The following is a 19,050-nucleotide window of genomic DNA, read 5'->3' on the forward strand; positions in this document are numbered from 1 at the left end:
ATTCTAAGAACATCATAATTAGTTCTCCCATTTTTTTTACCTATGATCTTAACAACTGATCTAACATTATTTTCACTATATATTTAATCTAAGAACACAAAAAAAAGTTCTCCCATTAATGATGCCCTAACAAATACATAAAATCCTTTTTCCGGTGTTTGTTGTGTTACCTTCAACTGATCTAAAATATGGAAAAATATTTTCACGTGTTATCCAAAAAGAAAACTTTTTTCTAACTAATAATTTCCGCGGACGTAATGGGAAATTCAAAGAAATATATAAATGACAAGTAGATGAAGATGGGAAAAATCAATAAAAAGGCACAGTACAGTTTGGTTTGGTTGTATCTATAAATGATTTTGTTATGTTATGTATAGTATTGCAAACTCTTAAACAATAATTCATTTTACTTTTTCTTTCTCTCTATAGTATATGTCCACTATGATTAGTGTAAAAAAAAACTAGAAATCCCAAAATGCGAGGAAGAAAGAAGTTGGAGATGGATACATGCACTTGTCGTCCTTCTAATCCTTTGCCCCGTAAACATCGTTAAAAACATTGCTCTCTCTCTCTCTCTCTCTCTCTCTCTCTCTCTCTCTCTCTCTCTCTTCTTCTTCTTCTTCTTATACTCTTTTCCATTTTCTTCCTTTGTCCTTTCTTTGGCAAACATGGCGGTCTGGTTTGCTAGATCAAGAAACCTTGTTTCTAGCTTGAGACATAACCTGTGCTTATCGACGATTCTCGTAAAAGGTGATTACTCTCATCATCGACCCATTGTTTCAACTTGTCAGTTATCCCCGACAGTGTTTTTGAGTCCCTACGTGTCTAGTCTCCGTCACGAGTCGACGGCTGTGGAGAAACAGCCTGATTTGGTTCAACATAGTGATGAAGAAGATGTCTTGCAGGTATTTTTTTTTTAATAGTAATCATAGTACTTTCTTTCACGTGTCAATAAAAAAGAAAGAATTAGTTCTTGGTGACTGAATCAGATTTAGTTGATTATTATTTAGGATCAAAATTTTCTTGTTTATGAATCTCAAAGAAGAATGTCGTCGACTACTTACAACGGCACTTTTATCAAATTTAGCAATAGTTGAAAGGTTTACAATGGTGTTGATAAAATGAGTTGGTAAGTTTGGGTGTTGATAAAATTCAAAGATAAATATGGTCCATTTGGTATGACTTGGCAGATTTTGATAGGTCAAAAAAAATTGTTGATTGCTTACATTTTTTGTGTGGACAAAAGTGTAGATGATGACATGTGGAGCACATTGTTTATATTCTATAAATAGAAACTTGTTTCTGATTTGGACAAAAAAAATTATATTATTATATATCTTTAAAATTATATAATTTTATCATATTAGTTAATTCTTATTTATTTTATTTTTCATTTAAATCAATAATTAACTATTGTAAATAATAATCTGTAATCATAAGAAAACAACAAAAACATAAAGAAAAAAATGAAAAAAAAATGGTAGGGTAGAGTGTTGTAATTTTATTAAACAAAACTATTGTAAAAAGTAAAAATTAATTGGTTGTTTAATTATGATGTGGAAAAAAGAGAAGTTATATGGAGTGCTAAAAAGTGAACAAGAAAGTATTGAATAAATTAACCATTGTACTTAGTCTTTACAAAGCTCTAGAACATAGTTCAAGACTTCAGGTTCAGGTACTTCGCACCACACACAAGTTAAACATATGATGAAATGATGAAAATGTAATAATAATTCAAGTGCAGTGTGGGTGTCGCTTCTTTGAGTTTAGTTTAGTTTGAGTCTTTGAGTGTGTACGTCTCATTCATTAGAGGGGTCCCTTCATTAGATACGTCTCACACAGTCACACTCACACCAGTCCATGGAAAACCAATTTGCATTATGATCCCTGTTTGATACTTTCCTAATACTTTTATCAAAACATTTTTAAATACGTACTAATACTTTCTTTTTATTTCCAGGAATTGGATTTTCCGGGAGGCAACGTCGGTTGCACATCCGAGATGAAATTCATACCGGAATCATCTTCTCGGAGGATTCCTTGTTACCGAGTTCTCGACGAAGACGGGAGAATCATCCCCAACAGCGATTATTTTCCGGTACAGCAAATTCAAGAAAATGTAAAATTAGATTTGGTATGAGTTTGTGGTTTAGACTTAACCGGAAAGAAAAAAAAACAGGTGAGCGAGAAACTAGCTGTAAGAATGTACGAACAAATGGCGACGCTTCAAGTGATGGATCACTTCTTCTACGAAGCTCAACGTCAAGGAAGAATCTCGTTTTATATTACTTCTCTCGGCGAAGAAGCCATTAACATCGCTTCTGCTGCTGCTCTTAGTCCTGAAGACATCGTGCTACCTCAGGTAATTATTAAGACGCTGTGTTTGTTTTACACTAGTCACGTTTGGTTCGGTTTGTTTTGACCCGAGGATTTGGTACAGTACCGAGAGCCTGGAGTGCTTCTATGGCGTGGCTTTACACCGGAGGAGTTTGCGAATCAGTGTTTTGGTAACAAAGCTGATACTGGCAAAGGCAGACAAATGCCGGTTCATTACGGCTCTAATCGTCATAATTACTTAACTATCTCCTCTCCAATCGCGTAAGAATCTCTTTAAAAAAAAAACAAATTATTTGATTGTTCTGTTCTTTTGTGTTTTTAGCTGAATCTGTTTTGATTCTTCAGCACGCAACTTCCTCAAGCTGCTGGAGTTGGTTACTCTTTGAAGATGGAGAAAAAGAATGCTTGTGCAGTAACATTCATCGGTGATGGTGGCACAAGCGAGGTTGATTAAAAAGTCTTTAATTCTCATATCTCAAAAAAAGGATTAACATTTCAAGAAATGAAATTTATATAGTTTTGGAGTGTGGTGTTTAGGGAGATTTCCACGCAGGATTGAATTTTGCGGCGGTAATGGAAGCTCCGGTCGTGTTTCTTTGTAGGAACAACGGTTGGGCCATCAGTACTCATACCTCAGAACAGTTTCGAAGTATGAAACTAACTTTTTCATTACAAAAGAGACCACGGTATTCCTCTGTTATTGATGTGAGCTTATTGTGGTTTGGTAACAGGTGATGGCATTGTTGTGAAGGGACAAGCTTACGGAATCCGAAGCATCCGTGTTGATGGTAACGATGCACTCGCGGTTTACAGTGCGGTTCGCTCAGCTAGAGAAATGGCTGTAACAGAACAGAGACCTGTTCTCATCGAGGTAAAAAAAAAACCATATTAAAGATTTGTCTAATTACAACTTTGACTTTGGTGAAATGAGATTTTGTTTTTGGCAGGCGATGACATATAGAGTAGGACATCATTCTACGTCAGATGATTCAGCTAAGTACAGAGCGGCCGATGAAATCCAGCACTGGAAAACGTCAAGAAACCCTGTGAATAGGTTTAAGAAATGGGTCGACGATAACGGATGGTGGAGTGAAGAAGATGAATCCGAACTAAGATCTAACACAAGAAAACAGGTAAAAGATTCCTAGACCGCTACATTTTTATACGTTAAGGTTGATGAAGTGTTATGTTATTTAGCCGTTTTTGTGTGTGTTGTAGCTTCTCCAAGCGATTCAAGCGGCCGAGAAGTGTGATAAACAACCATTGAAAGAGTTGTTTAACGATGTATATGATGTTAAGCCGAAAAATCTAGAAGAGCAAGAGCTTGGTTTAAAAGAATTAGTAGAGAGACAACCTCAAGATTATCCTCCTGGTTTTCATGTCTGATACTAGACGAACTGTGAAGTTGAAAATCTCATTCTCATGTATTATGTTTCATGTATAGACAGACTATTTATTAATGTCCACGAATCGAATATAAGCATTTGGAGTATCATGAAATGGCCTTGGAAATGTTAGTTAGCTTTGGATACTATTAAAAAGCTAAACAATGAACAAACTTATTTGCCAGTCATTATAATACAAGTGGCAGCTTTACGCGTCACGAAGCTATTTCCCACACGTTTCTCTCTTTCCCTTTCCCATTTTTATCGAAACTTTTTTTTTTCTTATTTCATTTATTTGTTTCTTCTCTTTGTTACTAGCATCTTCTTTCTGGAGATTTATTATAGCTCTGCGTTAATTACTTCAATAGAGGGGAAACAAAACAACTGAACAAAATTCAGAAAGAGAGACGAAGAAACTAGTTCAAAGGTATGATCTTAAATCCCAAAGTTGTGATTTTTTTTGTTTCTTTTCCTTCTGAAGAGGTTTATGTGTTTACATACTTGAGAATAAAAATAAAAATTGGAGGATATAAGTTCTTCGACTTCTAGAAAAGTATAGAAACCAGAGCAAACTCTGTTTCCCCTGATAATTGAAAAGCTTGTCTTTTTCTTTTTTTTTTTTAATCTTTCATACACAGTGCTTTTATCGTCTTTCGAGGTTTGTCAAAATGGCAGATGTATTTACTCTCTCTCCTCCTTATTTCTTATCTCTCTCATAATCTTCTTTGTGGTGATAGGATCAATCAAGGTCACCGCTTCGTTATTAAAAGATAAAAGATGGTGATGGTTGGAGAAGAAGCATCATCCATGGAAGTTGACCAGTGTTTTCTTAAGATGAAGATGGAAGGGGTTTCGATTAAAGAGTGGAAAGACATCCCTGTGGAGCTTCTGATGAGGATCCTTTCTCTTGTTGATGATCGTAATGTCATTGTTGCTTCTGGTGTTTGCTCTGGCTGGAGAGATGCTATCTCTCTTGGCCTCACTCGCCTCTGTCTCTCTTGGTAAATTCCTCCCTCTCTCTCTCTCTCTCTCTCTCTCTCTCTCACCTTAGAACCCTCAACTCTGTGTTGGTGTTTTGGATTTGAAGTTGGAGCTGAGCTGAGTTTCCAGAGTCTTGATTTCATCTTGTGGTTTAAGGTTATGCTGGTTTATTGTCTGGTTTTTGTGTAAAGATCAGATCTTTTTTTTGTTTTGAAGAACATTTCACTCATTTGTTGATGGTAATTTTGATATATGGAAACAAGTGAGAAAAGCTGCTTTACATTTTGATGAATCCTTTAATATGATAGATAAGGTTTCATTAGGAAGGTAAAACCAAGCTCTTTTAATCGAGAGGAATAGTCTGAAGATGACTCTTGCATGTTTGAAACACTTGAAGCATGTTCAGTGTATTTACATTGAATCTTTTGTCTACACTCTCTGATGTTTTTTTCCTTCTTTTTAATCAGGTGCAACAACAACATGAACAGCTTGGTTCTTTCTCTTGCTCCAAAGATCGCAAAGCTGCAGACTTTAATACTGCGGCAGGACAAACCACAGCTAGAGGACAATGCAGTGGAGGCCATAGCAAATCACTGCCATGAGCTACAAGAGCTTGATCTCAGCAAAAGTTTGAGACTTACCGATCGTTCCCTCTATGCACCTGCTCATGGTTGCCCTGACCTCACAAAACTCAACCTTAGCGGATGCACTTCATTCAGCGACACTGCTATTGCGTATCTGACCAGATTCTGCAGAAAGCTTAAAGTTTTGAATCTCTGCGGATGTGTCAATGCTGTATCTGACTATGCTTTGGAGGTGAATCTTTGTTTCTTAGTGTTCTCTCTCAATCTGGTTTTGCTTCATTGGTTATAAAAGTGGTAGAATTGAAGTCTTTGTTCATCTTGATTTTGTGCAGGCTATTGGGAATAACTGCAGTCAGATGCAGTCACTGAATTTGGGATGGTGTGAGAATATCAGTGATGAAGGGGTAATGAGTTTAGCTTATGGCTGCCCAGATCTCAGGACCCTTGACCTCTGTGGCTGTGTTCTAATTACAGGTATTTCACATAGTTAAGCTGACTTGAAGTTAAGATCATTGGTATCTCCTCTGTATCGCACTTTGATTTGATATTTGCATTGAACTAAACAAGACTAGAAACTAGGTTGTTGTATAGATGGACTCACAAAACCCTTGACCTTGAGGTCCTTAAAAAGTGTGTAATCCAATTCGGTTTTGTCATGTAATATTTTGCAGATGAGAGTGTGGTAGCTCTAGCAGACTGGTGTGTCCACTTGAGGTCACTGGGGTTATACTATTGCAGAAACATAACAGACAGGGCTATGTACTCACTAGCTCAAAGCGGGGTAAAGAACAAACCAGGTTCATGGAAATCGGTTAAGAAAGGCAAATACGATGAGGAAGGATTGAGAAGTCTCAACATTAGCCAATGCACTGCCCTTACACCTTCAGCGGTTCAAGCTGTTTGCGATACCTTTCCTGCTCTTCACACATGTTCTGGAAGGCATTCACTTGTCATGAGCGGTTGTCTGAACTTGACATCTGTGCACTGTGCTTGTATCCTTCAGGCTCATCGCGCACACAACCCGGTTCCTCATCCGGCTCACTAAAACAGAAGACTAGATAGGTTGTATATAGAAGCATCAATGTTGAGATGTGATTAGTATTATTATAAACGAAGTAGCTTTTCAAGGTGAATGTGAAACCTTATGGAGCTTTTGAGTTCTTTCTTTGTCTTGAAAGATATTTTGGTGCTTTGTTCATTAAGACCTCTTTGTTACTACTTATTAGTGAAATTAGAGTCCCTCTTACATATTTTAAGCCTTCTTTTACATTGTTAAAGATCCATGTCAGTCAATAATCATAATCTTTGTTTGATATGGTGCATACAATTCCTTGGGATTGTAAAATCCTGAGGATGATAATAGACAAAAACAAGAAAATGGGCAATTGATTTGGACGCGTGTTTCAGTGTGTATAGTGAAAAAGATAAGGTCCTACCGGGAGTCGAACCCAGGTCGCTGGATTCAAAGTCCAGAGTGCTAACCACTACACCATAGAACCTTTTTGTTATCTTTCAATATAAAAGCTATATATAGATAGACTATAACAGCTCTGATTTGTACAAAGTTACCGCTGATCAATCATATTCCGTAGTTGAGATTAAAAAATAACATGGTTTCACCCACAACGCAATAACCGTATGCCCACATATGCTGATGTGTGAAGTGAAGCATCATAAACGGTATACACGCGGTGTTCATTTTGAGTTTCAAATTTTAATTTGTAATGTCTAGGTCAAATTGAAAGAATAATTTGGTCAAGATGATTCACCTAAAATAGTTTCAAATGTGGAGCTAGGTTTCGCCTAGGTGCTTAACACTTAACAGCTTCGTTTGTCATTCTCAGATTTCTAATTTCGGACACAAACGACAATAAGCACTAAGTCATAGTACTCTATGCATTGTAAAGTTGTAATAATCATATCCAAGATCCAACCCTAGCTAGTACTAGGTACTAAGGTATCGTGCTTCATTTTTCTCCGTACTAGTACCGTCGTAATTAAGTGCGACACTTATTAATTGTCTACTTATTAGTGAATGTGAATTCGATAAATGAAAATTTTGGGCCAAAGCTAAATGTTATTTAGAAGCTATTGACTAGAGTAATTACGGAAACTCTTAAAATTGACAACCGCGTTGACTTAATCTAAGACTAATTCCACAGAGAAAATCACTTGCCAAAACAGCAAAAAAAGAGTATGATTTCGTCCAACATATCCTATGATTCACTAATTCGAGTAATCAACATACTATTTTATAATTTATGTAATTCCAATCATTTAATGACCAAAAAATTTCAGTCATGCATATAAATAGATACACATCCCAGTCCAGTTTTGACAGCGTGAGTGTCACTGCGTTAATAATCATACTACAACACTGACAAAACAACAACAACAGCAGCAGAAGCAACAACAACAAAAAATGGTGAAAGAAGAAGTCAAGATTCTGGTTCTCATAATCGGTGCAGGACCAGCCGGTTTAGCCACATCAGCTTGTCTGAACCGGTTGAAGATACCGAACATAGTGGTCGAAAGAGAAGATTGCAGTGCCTCTCTCTGGAAAACAAGGTCTTACGATCGTCTCAGTCTTCACCTCGCAAAGCAATTCTGTCAACTCCCTCACATGCCATTCCCTTCAAACACTCCTACATTCGTCTCCAAGCTAGGTTTCATCAGTTACCTTGACGAATACGTCACACGTTTCAACGTAAACCCTAGGTATAACCGCAAGGTGAAATCCGCACACTTCAAAGATAGTCGATGGATCGTTGAGGTGGATAGTGAAACAAAGATGTCGACAGAAGTTTACTCGGCGGAGTATGTGGTTGCAGCGACGGGAGAGAACAGCGAAGGTGTGATCCCGGAGATTCCGGGGCTTGTAGAGAGGTTTAAAGGAGAGTACTTGCATTCAAGTGAATACAAGAACGGTGATAATTTCTCCGGAAAAGATGTTTTAGTCGTCGGATGTGGGAATTCCGGTATGGAGATTGCTTATGAACTGTCTAAGTGCAGCGCTAAGGTCTCCATCGTTGTTCGTAGCCCCGTAAGTAACTAACTATATATATACATATTAATAAAACTCATGTTAATAAAACTTTATAATAAGATTACAATATCGTAACTGATGTATAGGTGCACGTGTTGACGAGATCTATCGTACGGATAGGAATGTCGTTGCTCAGTTTTTTACCGGTAAAATTAGTTGACCGTTTGTGTCTCTTACTCGCGGAGCTGAGGTTTGGTAATACTTCAAGATATGGGCTTGTGAGACCCAAGAACGGCCCGTTTATGAACAAGCTTATCACCGGTAGGTCACCAACCATCGACGTAGGCTGCGTCGGAGAGATTAAGTCCGGCAAGGTTCAGGTTGTGCCGTCTATTAAGCGTATAGAAGGGAAGAGAGTGGAGTTTATAGATGGAAAGACCAAACACATAGACTCTATTGTGTTCGCAACTGGTTACAAAAGCAGCGTTTCGAAATGGCTTAAGGTATATTTGCAACTTCAGATACAGACAGAAACAGAGAACATAAAACTCTGTTCTTGTTTTAATGGCTCCTGATGTGACACAGGTTGATGATGGTGATCTGTTCAACGAGAATGGGATGCCGAAACGTGAGTTCCCGTGTCACTGGAAGGGGAAGAACGGGTTGTACAGTGTTGGGTTTGGGAGACAAGGTTTGGCTGGTATTTCAAGAGATGCTCAGAACATTGCTATAGACATTGCTTCTCTGGTTTGTCGGAGAAACAAGAACAAGATGTACTAATAAAATTAGAAGTTTTTTGCGATTTTTACATGTCAAAATCACAATTATTGATTCATAACAAGTGAGAAAGAAGATAACATTATTGATGACACATTACTGGATCAAATCGTCAGAGACCATTGGCATGAGAGCTTCCATTGTGGCCAGAGTTTGTCAGAATCTCATGACTTTGTTTCGCCAAGAGCGTTCCTGAGGTTTGAGTACTTGGTTTCGAGCTCATACCATGAATCCAAGTCCACCAAACGGTTAAACTCCTTGAACGTAATCATCTTTTCTAAGTGATCTTTGGTGGTTCCCTTTTCCTTGAGAATCTTGAGAACATCGACAAGAGCTCGAGTCGATGCATAGAGCGAGGTAAGCGGGTGAGCAATCAGATGAAATCCCATTTCTTTAAGCTCATCAGGTGTATGTAATGGCGTGCGTCCACCTTCAAGCATGTTACAAACTCGGTAACCTTTTGTGCGCTTTCCAATTTCCTTAAGCTCATCATCATCCCTTGGTGCCTCAACGAAGGAAGCATCAGCTCCAGCCTGCACATTGTTTCCATTACTATCCAACCATTCTGCTTTCTTATAAAACAAAGGGGATTAGATTCTAGTGTTGTTAACACAACATGGTATAGTAGTAGTAACCTCCATGTAGAGATTAGCACGGTCAATGGCATCTGAAAGTCCTGTTTTAGCTGAAAGGGCACGCGCATCAGTCCTTGCAATGAGGAAAAAGTCAGAATCTCCAATAGCGTCTCTTGCTGATGCTATTTTAGCAGCGTGCTCCTCGGCAGGTATGACCTGTTTCCAAGTTAGTAGCCAAATAATATAACTCAAGTCATCTGCATCTGAACTAAGGAGGAGGACATTGAAACCAATACCTCTTTGCCACGCATATGCCCTACACAAACAATAGAGAGAGCCAAACAGTTAAAACATTTGACAATAGCATTTAACTTTGCTGAGAAGGAATAAGAAGATAATGTCTCTTACCACACCTCTTTGGCCATGCCTGGTCCTGCAAGAAACCCAATTAACATTAGCACAAGTCAAGGTGAACGGGTTCACAGGGAGGACAAACTGTCTTGTAATTTACTCAAATGAACACAAGTATGGCTATTCAATGAAACACATGAATATACATTTACACAACCATCACTAGAAACCAAAAACTAGTATGATTACCTCAAGGAAGCAACCAGCAGCACCAGCTGCGATTAAGTCCTTTATAGTTCTTTGAACATTGAGAGCATTTCCTCCACCAGTATCTGAGAAACAATGTCAAATAACGAAGTCTTCAACTATCATTGACGTCCACCAAAAGAGAATTTGAAATCTTTCTATGTAAAGTAGTGATATTGTTAAAGGTTTCAGATTCAGGACTTGCCTCCATCCGCAAAGATTGGAATCTTTGGAGCAGCAGCACAAACTGCTCTCGCCGTTGCTGCCATCTCCGGGGGTCTAAAACCGACAGAACAAAACAAATAAAACGACAGAAGTTGTAGTTTCCAACTAACTAAAGAACAAAAAATAGCCGGAGATTTAAATGCAGCGGCGGGCGCTCACGTTATCAAACCGAAATCGGGTTTTCCCAAAGTCACGGCGGAGAGAGCGTAACCGGAGATCAAAGCGGCGGAGAATCCGGTCTGCTGCACGATAGCCGCCGATAAAGCGTCGTAGATTCCAGGAACAAGCACGGCGCCTTGCTCTTCAATCAGACGGTGAACACGTGACTGCATTCTCACCGTCGGATAAGCAGCCGATCGGACTGCGCGAGGATTTCGCCCGGTTCTATCTGAAATCGAAGGGTTTGAGCAGCAGAGTGAAGCGGATTTAGCCGCTATTAACATCGACATTTCTCGAAGCTCTCAAGAATTTTTTACCGAAGCAGGAGAGTGAAGAAGAGAGTGAAGAAGCTAGGACATCATAAATATGTCTCGATAATAAAGTTACTTTTATTTCAGGGATGTCCACGTGTCACATGTTTATGTGCTATATTTTAACTGTACGTACTAATTAATCCATAATTTTAAAAAGATCATTATAATTAAAACCTTACTTTAGGTTCTAAATCCATATTTTAAAAACAGTGTTGCAGGGGAAGGCCTTTGGTTAGGTAGGCACGTTCTTTTGTGTTAATAATAGTATAATAACGTACTTAGTTCGATGGTAATCATGTAAACCATTTTTTTTTTTTAAGTTGTTTAAGTAGCTGCAAGGCTAGATTTCTCCATACACCAAGTGAAGAAGAGATAAGTCACATCAATATAAAGAAAAAACATCCGGTCCGCGTTTTATATACAGGGGATTAAGAATATTTAGTGACTTTCAAATATTATGCCGAGACAAAAATGATTAGGGTTCACGGTTCACCAATTAATTAATATTCCCTCTGTTTCAAATTAGTTATCATTTAAAGGGTTTTTACACAGATCAAGAACACAACTAAATTTTTTTAATTTACCTTTTATTTAATATATTTTTATTTTTTATTTGTTAATATATTAAAACAATTGAGATAAAATTGGTATTTTTACTAAATATATGCATTGGAAATCTAAAACTATAATTATTATAAATTTTTTTTTTTATTCTAGAAGGGCAACTAAAAAAACCAATGGAGTAATGATAGAAAATATTTCTTCTATAATAATACTGTATATATAATAATCAAGACATATTTTTGAATCTAAGTTTCTATAATCTCGTTAGAGAATATTTCTTGTAATTAGTTTAAGGTGTTTAACTAAACGGAGACATATTCTATCATTTATGGTTATGGACTAAGAGAAATCTTTCGTTCTGTTTACACAACGACATACTTTGACTTCTTTTTCGAATAAAATTGGCAAAGATCTCTTTGAATATGGATCGGAGTCCAAAGCAATTGAGCTGTACAACAGCTTATATGTTCCGTGTTGGTAGTAACTCTCATAAGTAGAGATTGAGCTTCTCCCAATATCCAGAGACTTTCAGCAACAGCTGGTCACCATGTAGTGTTATTGAAGAGGAAAGTCCGCCTTCATGGTTCTGCATACCAAGAAATTAACATCATATCAAATATATATAGTAGACAACATACAAAAGCTTCTCTCATAAAGGAATTAGATGCACTGACCTGGTATAAGATATCCGTCACTTCATCCTTTAAAAGTTCAGTGAATAATCTCATCATCACATGGTTCTCGAGACTGCTATATCCACCCTTGTGATATATGAGAAACTATAAGTATGATGAATCGACATCGCTACGTTTTTACCACATGTTCAAGGAAGACGTATCCACAATGCGTAGAGGAAGCTGCATATCTTTAACGCTTCTAACTACCATGACTTAAACCAAGGTTCAATTTTGACGTCTCAATTAGCAAAGAACGTTAGTGTAAGAGCAATTCGTCATAAGAAAATATGCGTTGGAAATATATATTCTACATGTTCCCTTGACTGAAATACTTTGTCTAGAAAAAAATTGGTAAAATAAAGAAGTTTTTTGGAAATAAACAAATAAAGTTATATTTCTAAATATTGATGATCCAGTGTATACATTTATATTTCTAAATATTGATGATCCAGTATATACATTTCATACACTTTGTTTATTTTTATCATTTTATTGTAAACAGTTATCAAATTGTGTGTTTTTCAAATATTTAAAATTTATTTAACATGTATTCTTTTGTAAAATCACATAGAATTACAATATTTTGTAGGTTTATAAAGTAATTTATACAAAAGTTTACAAATGTTAGTTTATTTTAAATAAAAATTATATATGAATTTATCTATTGAATTAATTTTATAGTTTTAGCACCTTTGAAATGAATATAACTGAATTATAAATTATTATAATAAACTAAAAATAAATTATTATTGAGAATACATTTTTCAAACTTAAAATACATCATTTATGGGTGATAGTGGGAGAACTAATCAACATTTTGGTAGTTTGTGATATTGTTAATATTGATGTATAAAAAAATCAGTTATATTACTAGTGCATTTTCATACATACTATTTTTTGAGTGTTTATCATTTAAATGCATTTTTATATACCGAGTTGATAATAATAAATTCAGACTGTATGCACTTGCTTAAATTCAATAATATATAAATTTATTCTTTTATTAGGAGGAAGAATAAGAAGTGAGTCCGTGGGCCGAGTACGGGCCTACCAGTGTATATACCTTGGAAAATTAGATATCCATTACAATTTTGATTAGGTTAATTGTTAAGTTTTGATCAACTTTAAGTTCGATTATCAGTTCTTTTATTTTACTGTTGGTAACTTCTTTAAAAAGAAAACACACACACGTAATTAATTCCAGTGATCTTTCAAGTATTTAATTTCCAAATTCTAATTATATTGTCTTCTTGTTAGGTCATTAATTTGATATTTCCATTCGTTTGGTTGAATAATTTTGATAAGGAAGAAATCTGTGTAGACAACACGTGGATTTCAATCTCTTATTAATTTATCTAATGGACTAGTGAAATAAATTATATAGATGGTTTTGTCCGTAAAACTTTATCCTCATATGAATATTAATAATTTCATATGAGGATATATTATTGAGAGCTTTTTGAAATCATGGGACATGCTGGTCGGAGACTAGTAAATATGAATCCAAAGCAAATATTCCATGGCACAGCCACGCTTGCATGTGTTTGAGATCAAACATCCCACTTCTTTGTGATAATATTTTCTTAATACATATAGATATGTAGAAATAAACCTAACTAACATCGGTCCGTATAGACTTAATTAAGCAAATATGTGAACAGCGATTTGACTCGTAAAATTTCACAGTTTTCTTACATTAAAAACAAAAAAACATGAATAGGAGGTTAGAGAATTTACATGATGAAAATGTAATACAAACTCTCATAAAAAGCTTTATTGGAGTTTTAACAATCTTTCTAATAATTTGAGATTCCAAGCAGCTCTATTCACACTTTAATTAATACTTTGTCAAAAGAAAAAAAAAACAACAACAACGAACCAACTAGCTAGAAAATAAAATCATTTCTTTACAAAACTTCCATTTGAATCCAATATGGTAAACATTATAGCATACGAAAGCACCTTTACTCAATGAGTTGTACACTTTTTCTTTTGGAAAGTTTAATTTCTGCATAATGGTTGACTTTAAAATATTGTTCGTGAGGTTAATCCATATTATAAATGTACTTCGACTAAACATGAGATATAAGGTTTTCTTTGTAACAAATAAAAACAGAAGTTACGTAATGGATAAGATTAAGAGATAGAAAAGTCTCTTATGTGGGTATTGCGAGGATAAGGTTGATAAAGACTATGCGTCAAATGTTTAGTCGTATCCTCTGTTATTCTTCACCATATTTTAAATAAAACAACAAAATTTCTTGTTAAAATAAAAAAATTGTGATTAGATTCTTTACACATTGTTTAATGATCATTATGGCAAACAATCATTTTACCTTGAAGACTTTTTATGTCCCACTAAACTTTGGAAACTTGTATTTTATAAACAATCGCTCAATTGTGTGTAAGTCACTAATTATATTAATTAAGCTATTGCAGGGAAAAAAGGACTCCCGTAAATAACATATTTTAAAACATTTTCGTTACACTTACACATAACAAATATATGCAAGTTAAGCTCAGTGTTCATCAACCTAAATTGCTGTTGTGCATTCACAGTTAAATAAAATTGTAATCAAACTAATTACACCGAATGACCGAACCTAATATCTCTTACTCGGTCTAGTAATTTTTTTTCTTAAAACTACAAAAATCGTTGAATTAAGAATCTTCTTTACACATTGAATTAAGAAGAATTAACATATCCTAACCTTTGGTATAATATTTATTTTTTTTTTTTTTTTTTGACATTGTACTCAAAACAGGAAAAAAAAAAAATAAGGCCATGGAAGATGGTTTTTAGATTATAGATTTTGGATTTTAGTTTTTGGTTTTTGATTTTTGGGATTTTAGTTTTTTGTAAGAAAGTTATTTTTAAAATAATTACATAAAGAAACATAAAAAAAAATAAAAAATAGTAAGTTTTCCCTAAAATCTATAATTATGTGGATTCTAGTTTTTGTTAATATTTGTAAAGAAAAGCATAAAACTAGTTTTCCTATTTTTTAGGAAATCTATTTAACTTATAATCTTGAATGGAGAAAAAATTGGTTTTTGAAAAACAAAATCCAAAAACTATAGTAGAATCTACTTGTCATTCAAGGCCTAAAAGTGGTATACAATTCGATTTTTTTTCTTTGTTCTCCTTGAATTTTGTTTTGTTTTGGAATTAGAAAATGAGATAACCTAATACAACAGTAATTAATAAAAGTCACGGCGGAGAGAGCGTAACCGGAGATCAACGCGGCGGAGAATCCGGTATGCTGCACGATAGCCGCAGATAAAGCATCGTAGACTCCGGGAATAAGCACGGCGCCTTGCTCTTCGATCAGACGATGAACACGTGACGCATTTTCGGATAAGCAGCCGATCACACTGCGCGAGGGTTTCGCCCGGTTCTAGCTGAAATCGAAGAGTTTGAGCAGCAGAGTGACCGCCATTAACATCGACATCTTCGTAGGTTTTGCTAATAAGTAGAATCATCAATTTAATCAAATCGTATAAATAAAGATTGAAGATGCTAAATAAAGTTACTTAGTCCAATGATGAACACGTGTCACACATGTTTATGATTATAATTGTATGTAATTTTAAAACAAGCAGGGGAAGGCAACAAGCACACACAAAAAAAAAGATTTTTGCAACTGTGGTGGTCGAACTCACGACCTTTCTATTTCTCCCTAGTACTTAACCAGTAAAGCTATATGATATAATTGCAATAACGGCCACATATTTACTTATTATTTCTGGCCACAAGCACTTTAGATTAGATGTTTTGCAAATAGAAGAGATTCATAATTCATTTAAATTACTTCAAATACATTTGAAATTTTCATATTCGAAGATGGTGATCAATTTCATCCTCTAAAGTTTCATATTGGCAGCTTCTTTGATCCTTTAAAGTTTCAAAAATTGCCTCATATTCTTGGTATGATTTCCCACTAATTAGTTTGAAATAACTTATAATGTTTTGATTTAGACCATACAATTGTTTAATTGTTATGCATAACACATGTTGTTCATGATTCCAAAAGATTTCTCAATGGGAGACTTTTTACCGTTGTAAAAAAAACATGTTAAACCCAATGTTCATTACATTAAAAAAAAAAACACAAATAGGAGATTAGAGAATTACATGATGAAATTGTAATACAAACTTTATTGGAGTTTCAAACAGCTTTCTTGAGATTCAAAACAAGATTTTTTAAAATAGAAAATGATTAATTTTAAGATATTGATGATTTGAAATTAATATGAATACAATTGACTTATATATTATTATAATAATATGAAAACTTGTTTTTACGTAAATGTAACATTTGGTAATTGTGGGAGAACCAATCAACACCTTACTAGTGAATTTTTCATAAAAACAAGTTTTTAATAAGATTTTGAATCCTATGTATTTTACATAAATTCATTTTTATATAATCTAGTTGATAATAATAAATTCAGATTATACTGATTTGCTTAAATGTTCACTATAGTTTAAAAGTTAAAAGATTATTTGCAATAAGAAATTCAAATCTACTATATCTATAGGAATGAGGAGCAGTTTGGTTATGTCTATAAATCTCATTAGAGGTTTGCTGGTAAGTTTGTACTGCAAAAAAAAAAAAAAAACTATTAACTACTGAGTCCATGGAAAAGTATATATCTATTGGGATTTTGGTCAGGTTGGTATTTTCAAGTTTTGATCAACACTAACTACATTAGTTATTTTATTTTATTAGGTGCAACTTTTTAAAACAAACATAATTCCAGTGATCTTTGAAGTTTTTAATTTCAAATTTCTATAACATCTTCTCTTGTTTAAAATGATCTGCTTCCGGTATAGCTCATATGTTATTATGCATTAATTTGATCCGTAAATATATTTTCATTCATTTTACGTTTGAGTTATTGAATGAAGACGAGTAAAACCTAGTAGATGAAGTTATCTAAATTAAGAAGTATGTGTAGAGAAGGCGTGGATTTCAATTTCTTATTAGTTTATCTAATGGACTAGTGAAACATAAATTATATAGATTTTGGTCCATAAGACTTTTATCCTCATATGAAAATAATTATTTCATATTAACTATATATTATTATTGAGAGCTTTTTGAAATCATAGGACATGCTGGTCGGAGACTAATAAATATGAATCCAAACAAATATTCCATGGCGCAGCCACGCTTACATGTGTTTAGGACCAAACAATCCCACTTCTTTGAGATAATATTTTCTTTATAGGGTATATAGATCATAACATATGTACCATCCGTTTCACTTAAGCAATTATCAGCGATTTGACTCGTAATTTTTTTACAGTTTTCTTACATATAAAAGAAATCTAAATGAATAGGAAGTTTAGAGAATTAAGTGATGAAAAGCTTAATTTGTTGGAGGCTTTTTGTTACAATGCAGATGATTTATTCTATTCACACTTTAATACTTCGTCAAAAGAACAAAAAACAACAATAACCAAACTAGCTAGTAAATAACATCATTTGTTTAAAGAAACTTCCATTTGAATTAATTCCTCCAATATGGTAATTGGTAAACACTATAGCATACGAAAGCACCTTTATTCAGTGAGTTGTACACTTTTCCTTTTGGAAAAAGAAATTTCTGCATAATGGTTGAATATATCAAATATTGTTCGTGAGGTGCTTAACTCCATATTGTGAATGTACTTCGACTAAACATGAGATATAAGGTTTTCTTAATTTGTAACAAATAAAAACAGAAGTTACGTAATGGATAAAGATTAAGAGATAGAGAAGTCTCTTATGTGGGTATTGCGAGGATAAGGGTTGATAAAGACTCTGCGTCAAATGTTTTAGTATCCTCTATTATTCTTCACCATATTTTAAATAAAACAACAAAATTTCTTGTTAAAATAAAACAAACAAATTGTGGTTAGATTCTTTACACATTGTTTAATGATCATTACTTGGTAAACAATCAATTTACCGTGGAGACTTTTTATGTCCCACTAAACTTTGGAAACTTGTATTTATAAACAATCGCTCAACCTCAATTGTGTGTAAGTCACTAATTTAATTAAGCTATTGCAGGGGAAAAAATGACTTCCGTAAACAACATATTTTAAAACATATTCGTTACACTGCTTACACATAACAAATATATGCAAGTTAAGTTCAGTGTTCATCAACCTAAATTGCTGTTGTCCATTCACAGTTATCGAATCAAACTAATTACACCGAGTGACCGAACCTATAATATCTCTTAATCGGTACATAATTAAGAAGAACTAATCCTAAGCTTTGGTGGAGTATTTTTTTTTTTTTTTTTGACATTTTACTCTAAACAGGAAAAAGGAAATTGAAAAAAGTGGTATACAACTCGAGTTTTTTCTTTCTTTTCCTTGAATTTTGAAATAAGTAAATGAGATAAGCTAATACAACAGTAATTAATAAAAGTAGTTTCTCAAGTTGACAAAGAAAAAAGAGAGAGCGTTTGAATACTTCACAAAAAATCAACACGTTAAACTGCACTAACAGCATGAAATCGTGAATATTTTTATTTAATCCAATAAATATCAATTAGTGGGAACTGTCGTACGCACCTTCGTCACCCCACGATCGCTTCCGTCATATTTATTCTCAGACATATGACATATCCAACGGTTTGTATTTTTCTCATTATATACTAAAATTAATACTGTCATAAACCAAATATTACTATATATAAAACCGAGTGACAAATTAACTGGTCAACAAAAATTGATCGAAACCAAAACCGACACGGAACTGCTAATTACAGTAGTAGTATATCTTATTCCCTTTTCCAAGTCAGATACTTTAATTTATTAATCACTAATTTCAGTTACCTTCTGGAACAGTAGAGCTAGAAAAATTCAAAGAATTTTATAAAGTCTCTC

The 19,050-nt window shown here is 34.3% G+C and overlaps 4 protein-coding genes and 1 non-coding gene across 5 annotated transcripts; 3 read left to right on the plus strand and 2 right to left on the minus strand.

Moving 5' to 3' along the window:
- Positions 1–301: 301 nt before the first annotated feature.
- LOC104740841 (2-oxoisovalerate dehydrogenase subunit alpha 1, mitochondrial-like) lies at positions 302–3,832 on the plus strand. Its single transcript, XM_010461552.3, has 9 exons — positions 302–905; positions 1,961–2,098; positions 2,180–2,362; positions 2,441–2,598; positions 2,683–2,782; positions 2,875–2,986; positions 3,069–3,208; positions 3,285–3,470; positions 3,556–3,832. The coding sequence occupies exons 1-9, from the start codon at positions 669–671 to the stop codon at positions 3,721–3,723; spliced, it is 1,422 nt and encodes a 473-aa protein (XP_010459854.1). The 5' UTR covers positions 302–668; the 3' UTR covers positions 3,724–3,832.
- Positions 3,833–3,950: 118 nt separating this feature from the next.
- Positions 3,951–6,537, plus strand: LOC104743434 (F-box protein SKP2A). The gene is made up of 5 exons (XM_087485405.1): positions 3,951–4,149; positions 4,460–4,723; positions 5,171–5,519; positions 5,620–5,761; positions 5,959–6,537. The coding sequence occupies exons 2-5, from the start codon at positions 4,500–4,502 to the stop codon at positions 6,330–6,332; spliced, it is 1,089 nt and encodes a 362-aa protein (XP_087341531.1). The 5' UTR covers positions 3,951–4,149; positions 4,460–4,499; the 3' UTR covers positions 6,333–6,537.
- A 177-nt stretch (positions 6,538–6,714) lies between these two features.
- On the minus strand, positions 6,715–6,786 carry TRNAQ-UUG (transfer RNA glutamine (anticodon UUG)). Its single transcript has one exon. It is a non-coding gene; the product is annotated as a tRNA-Gln (tRNA).
- Positions 6,787–7,709: 923 nt separating this feature from the next.
- LOC104743435 (putative indole-3-pyruvate monooxygenase YUCCA11) lies at positions 7,710–9,328 on the plus strand. The gene is made up of 3 exons (XM_010464519.2): positions 7,710–8,330; positions 8,420–8,776; positions 8,859–9,328. Exons 1-3 carry the CDS (start codon positions 7,710–7,712, stop codon positions 9,051–9,053), a joined length of 1,173 nt encoding a protein of 390 aa, XP_010462821.1. The 3' UTR covers positions 9,054–9,328.
- LOC104740842 (carboxyvinyl-carboxyphosphonate phosphorylmutase, chloroplastic) lies at positions 9,022–11,097 on the minus strand. The gene is made up of 7 exons (XM_010461553.3): positions 10,607–11,097; positions 10,428–10,501; positions 10,226–10,308; positions 10,034–10,058; positions 9,922–9,941; positions 9,686–9,841; positions 9,022–9,583 (listed from the first exon to the last, which is right to left on the minus strand). The coding sequence occupies exons 1-7, from the start codon at positions 10,894–10,896 to the stop codon at positions 9,215–9,217; spliced, it is 1,017 nt and encodes a 338-aa protein (XP_010459855.1). The 5' UTR covers positions 10,897–11,097; the 3' UTR covers positions 9,022–9,214.
- Between the last annotated feature and the right edge of the window lie 7,953 nt (positions 11,098–19,050).

The sequence above is a fragment of the Camelina sativa genome, chromosome 14 (assembly GCF_030686135.1).
Source record: "Camelina sativa cultivar CO46 ecotype springtype chromosome 14, ASM3068613v1".
In the NCBI taxonomy this organism is placed as follows: domain Eukaryota; kingdom Viridiplantae; phylum Streptophyta; class Magnoliopsida; order Brassicales; family Brassicaceae; genus Camelina; species Camelina sativa.

Excerpts from the sequence above, each read along its gene's own strand:
- LOC104740841 (XM_010461552.3), top strand. The coding sequence starts at position 669 with ATGGCGGTCTGGTTTGCTAGATCAAGAAACCTTGTTTCTAGCTTGAGA. Across the intron at positions 2,783-2,874 it reads GTGATGGTGGCACAAGCGAG|GGAGATTTCCACGCAGGATT; the intron begins GTTGATTAAAAA and ends TGTGGTGTTTAG. Across the intron at positions 2,987-3,068 it reads TACCTCAGAACAGTTTCGAA|GTGATGGCATTGTTGTGAAG; the intron begins GTATGAAACTAA and ends GTTTGGTAACAG.
- LOC104740842 (XM_010461553.3), bottom strand. The coding sequence starts at position 10,896 with ATGTCGATGTTAATAGCGGCTAAATCCGCTTCACTCTGCTGCTCAAAC. Across the intron at positions 10,309-10,427 it reads TCCAATCTTTGCGGATGGAG|ATACTGGTGGAGGAAATGCT; the intron begins GCAAGTCCTGAA and ends ATTGTTTCTCAG. Across the intron at positions 9,842-9,921 it reads GGCATATGCGTGGCAAAGAG|GTCATACCTGCCGAGGAGCA; the intron begins GTATTGGTTTCA and ends ACTTGGAAACAG.
- LOC104743435 (XM_010464519.2), top strand. The coding sequence starts at position 7,710 with ATGGTGAAAGAAGAAGTCAAGATTCTGGTTCTCATAATCGGTGCAGGA. Across the intron at positions 8,331-8,419 it reads CCATCGTTGTTCGTAGCCCC|GTGCACGTGTTGACGAGATC; the intron begins GTAAGTAACTAA and ends ACTGATGTATAG. Across the intron at positions 8,777-8,858 it reads GCGTTTCGAAATGGCTTAAG|GTTGATGATGGTGATCTGTT; the intron begins GTATATTTGCAA and ends GATGTGACACAG.
- LOC104743434 (XM_087485405.1), top strand. The coding sequence starts at position 4,500 with ATGGTGATGGTTGGAGAAGAAGCATCATCCATGGAAGTTGACCAGTGT. Across the intron at positions 4,724-5,170 it reads ACTCGCCTCTGTCTCTCTTG|GTGCAACAACAACATGAACA; the intron begins GTAAATTCCTCC and ends CTTTTTAATCAG. Across the intron at positions 5,520-5,619 it reads TATCTGACTATGCTTTGGAG|GCTATTGGGAATAACTGCAG; the intron begins GTGAATCTTTGT and ends GATTTTGTGCAG.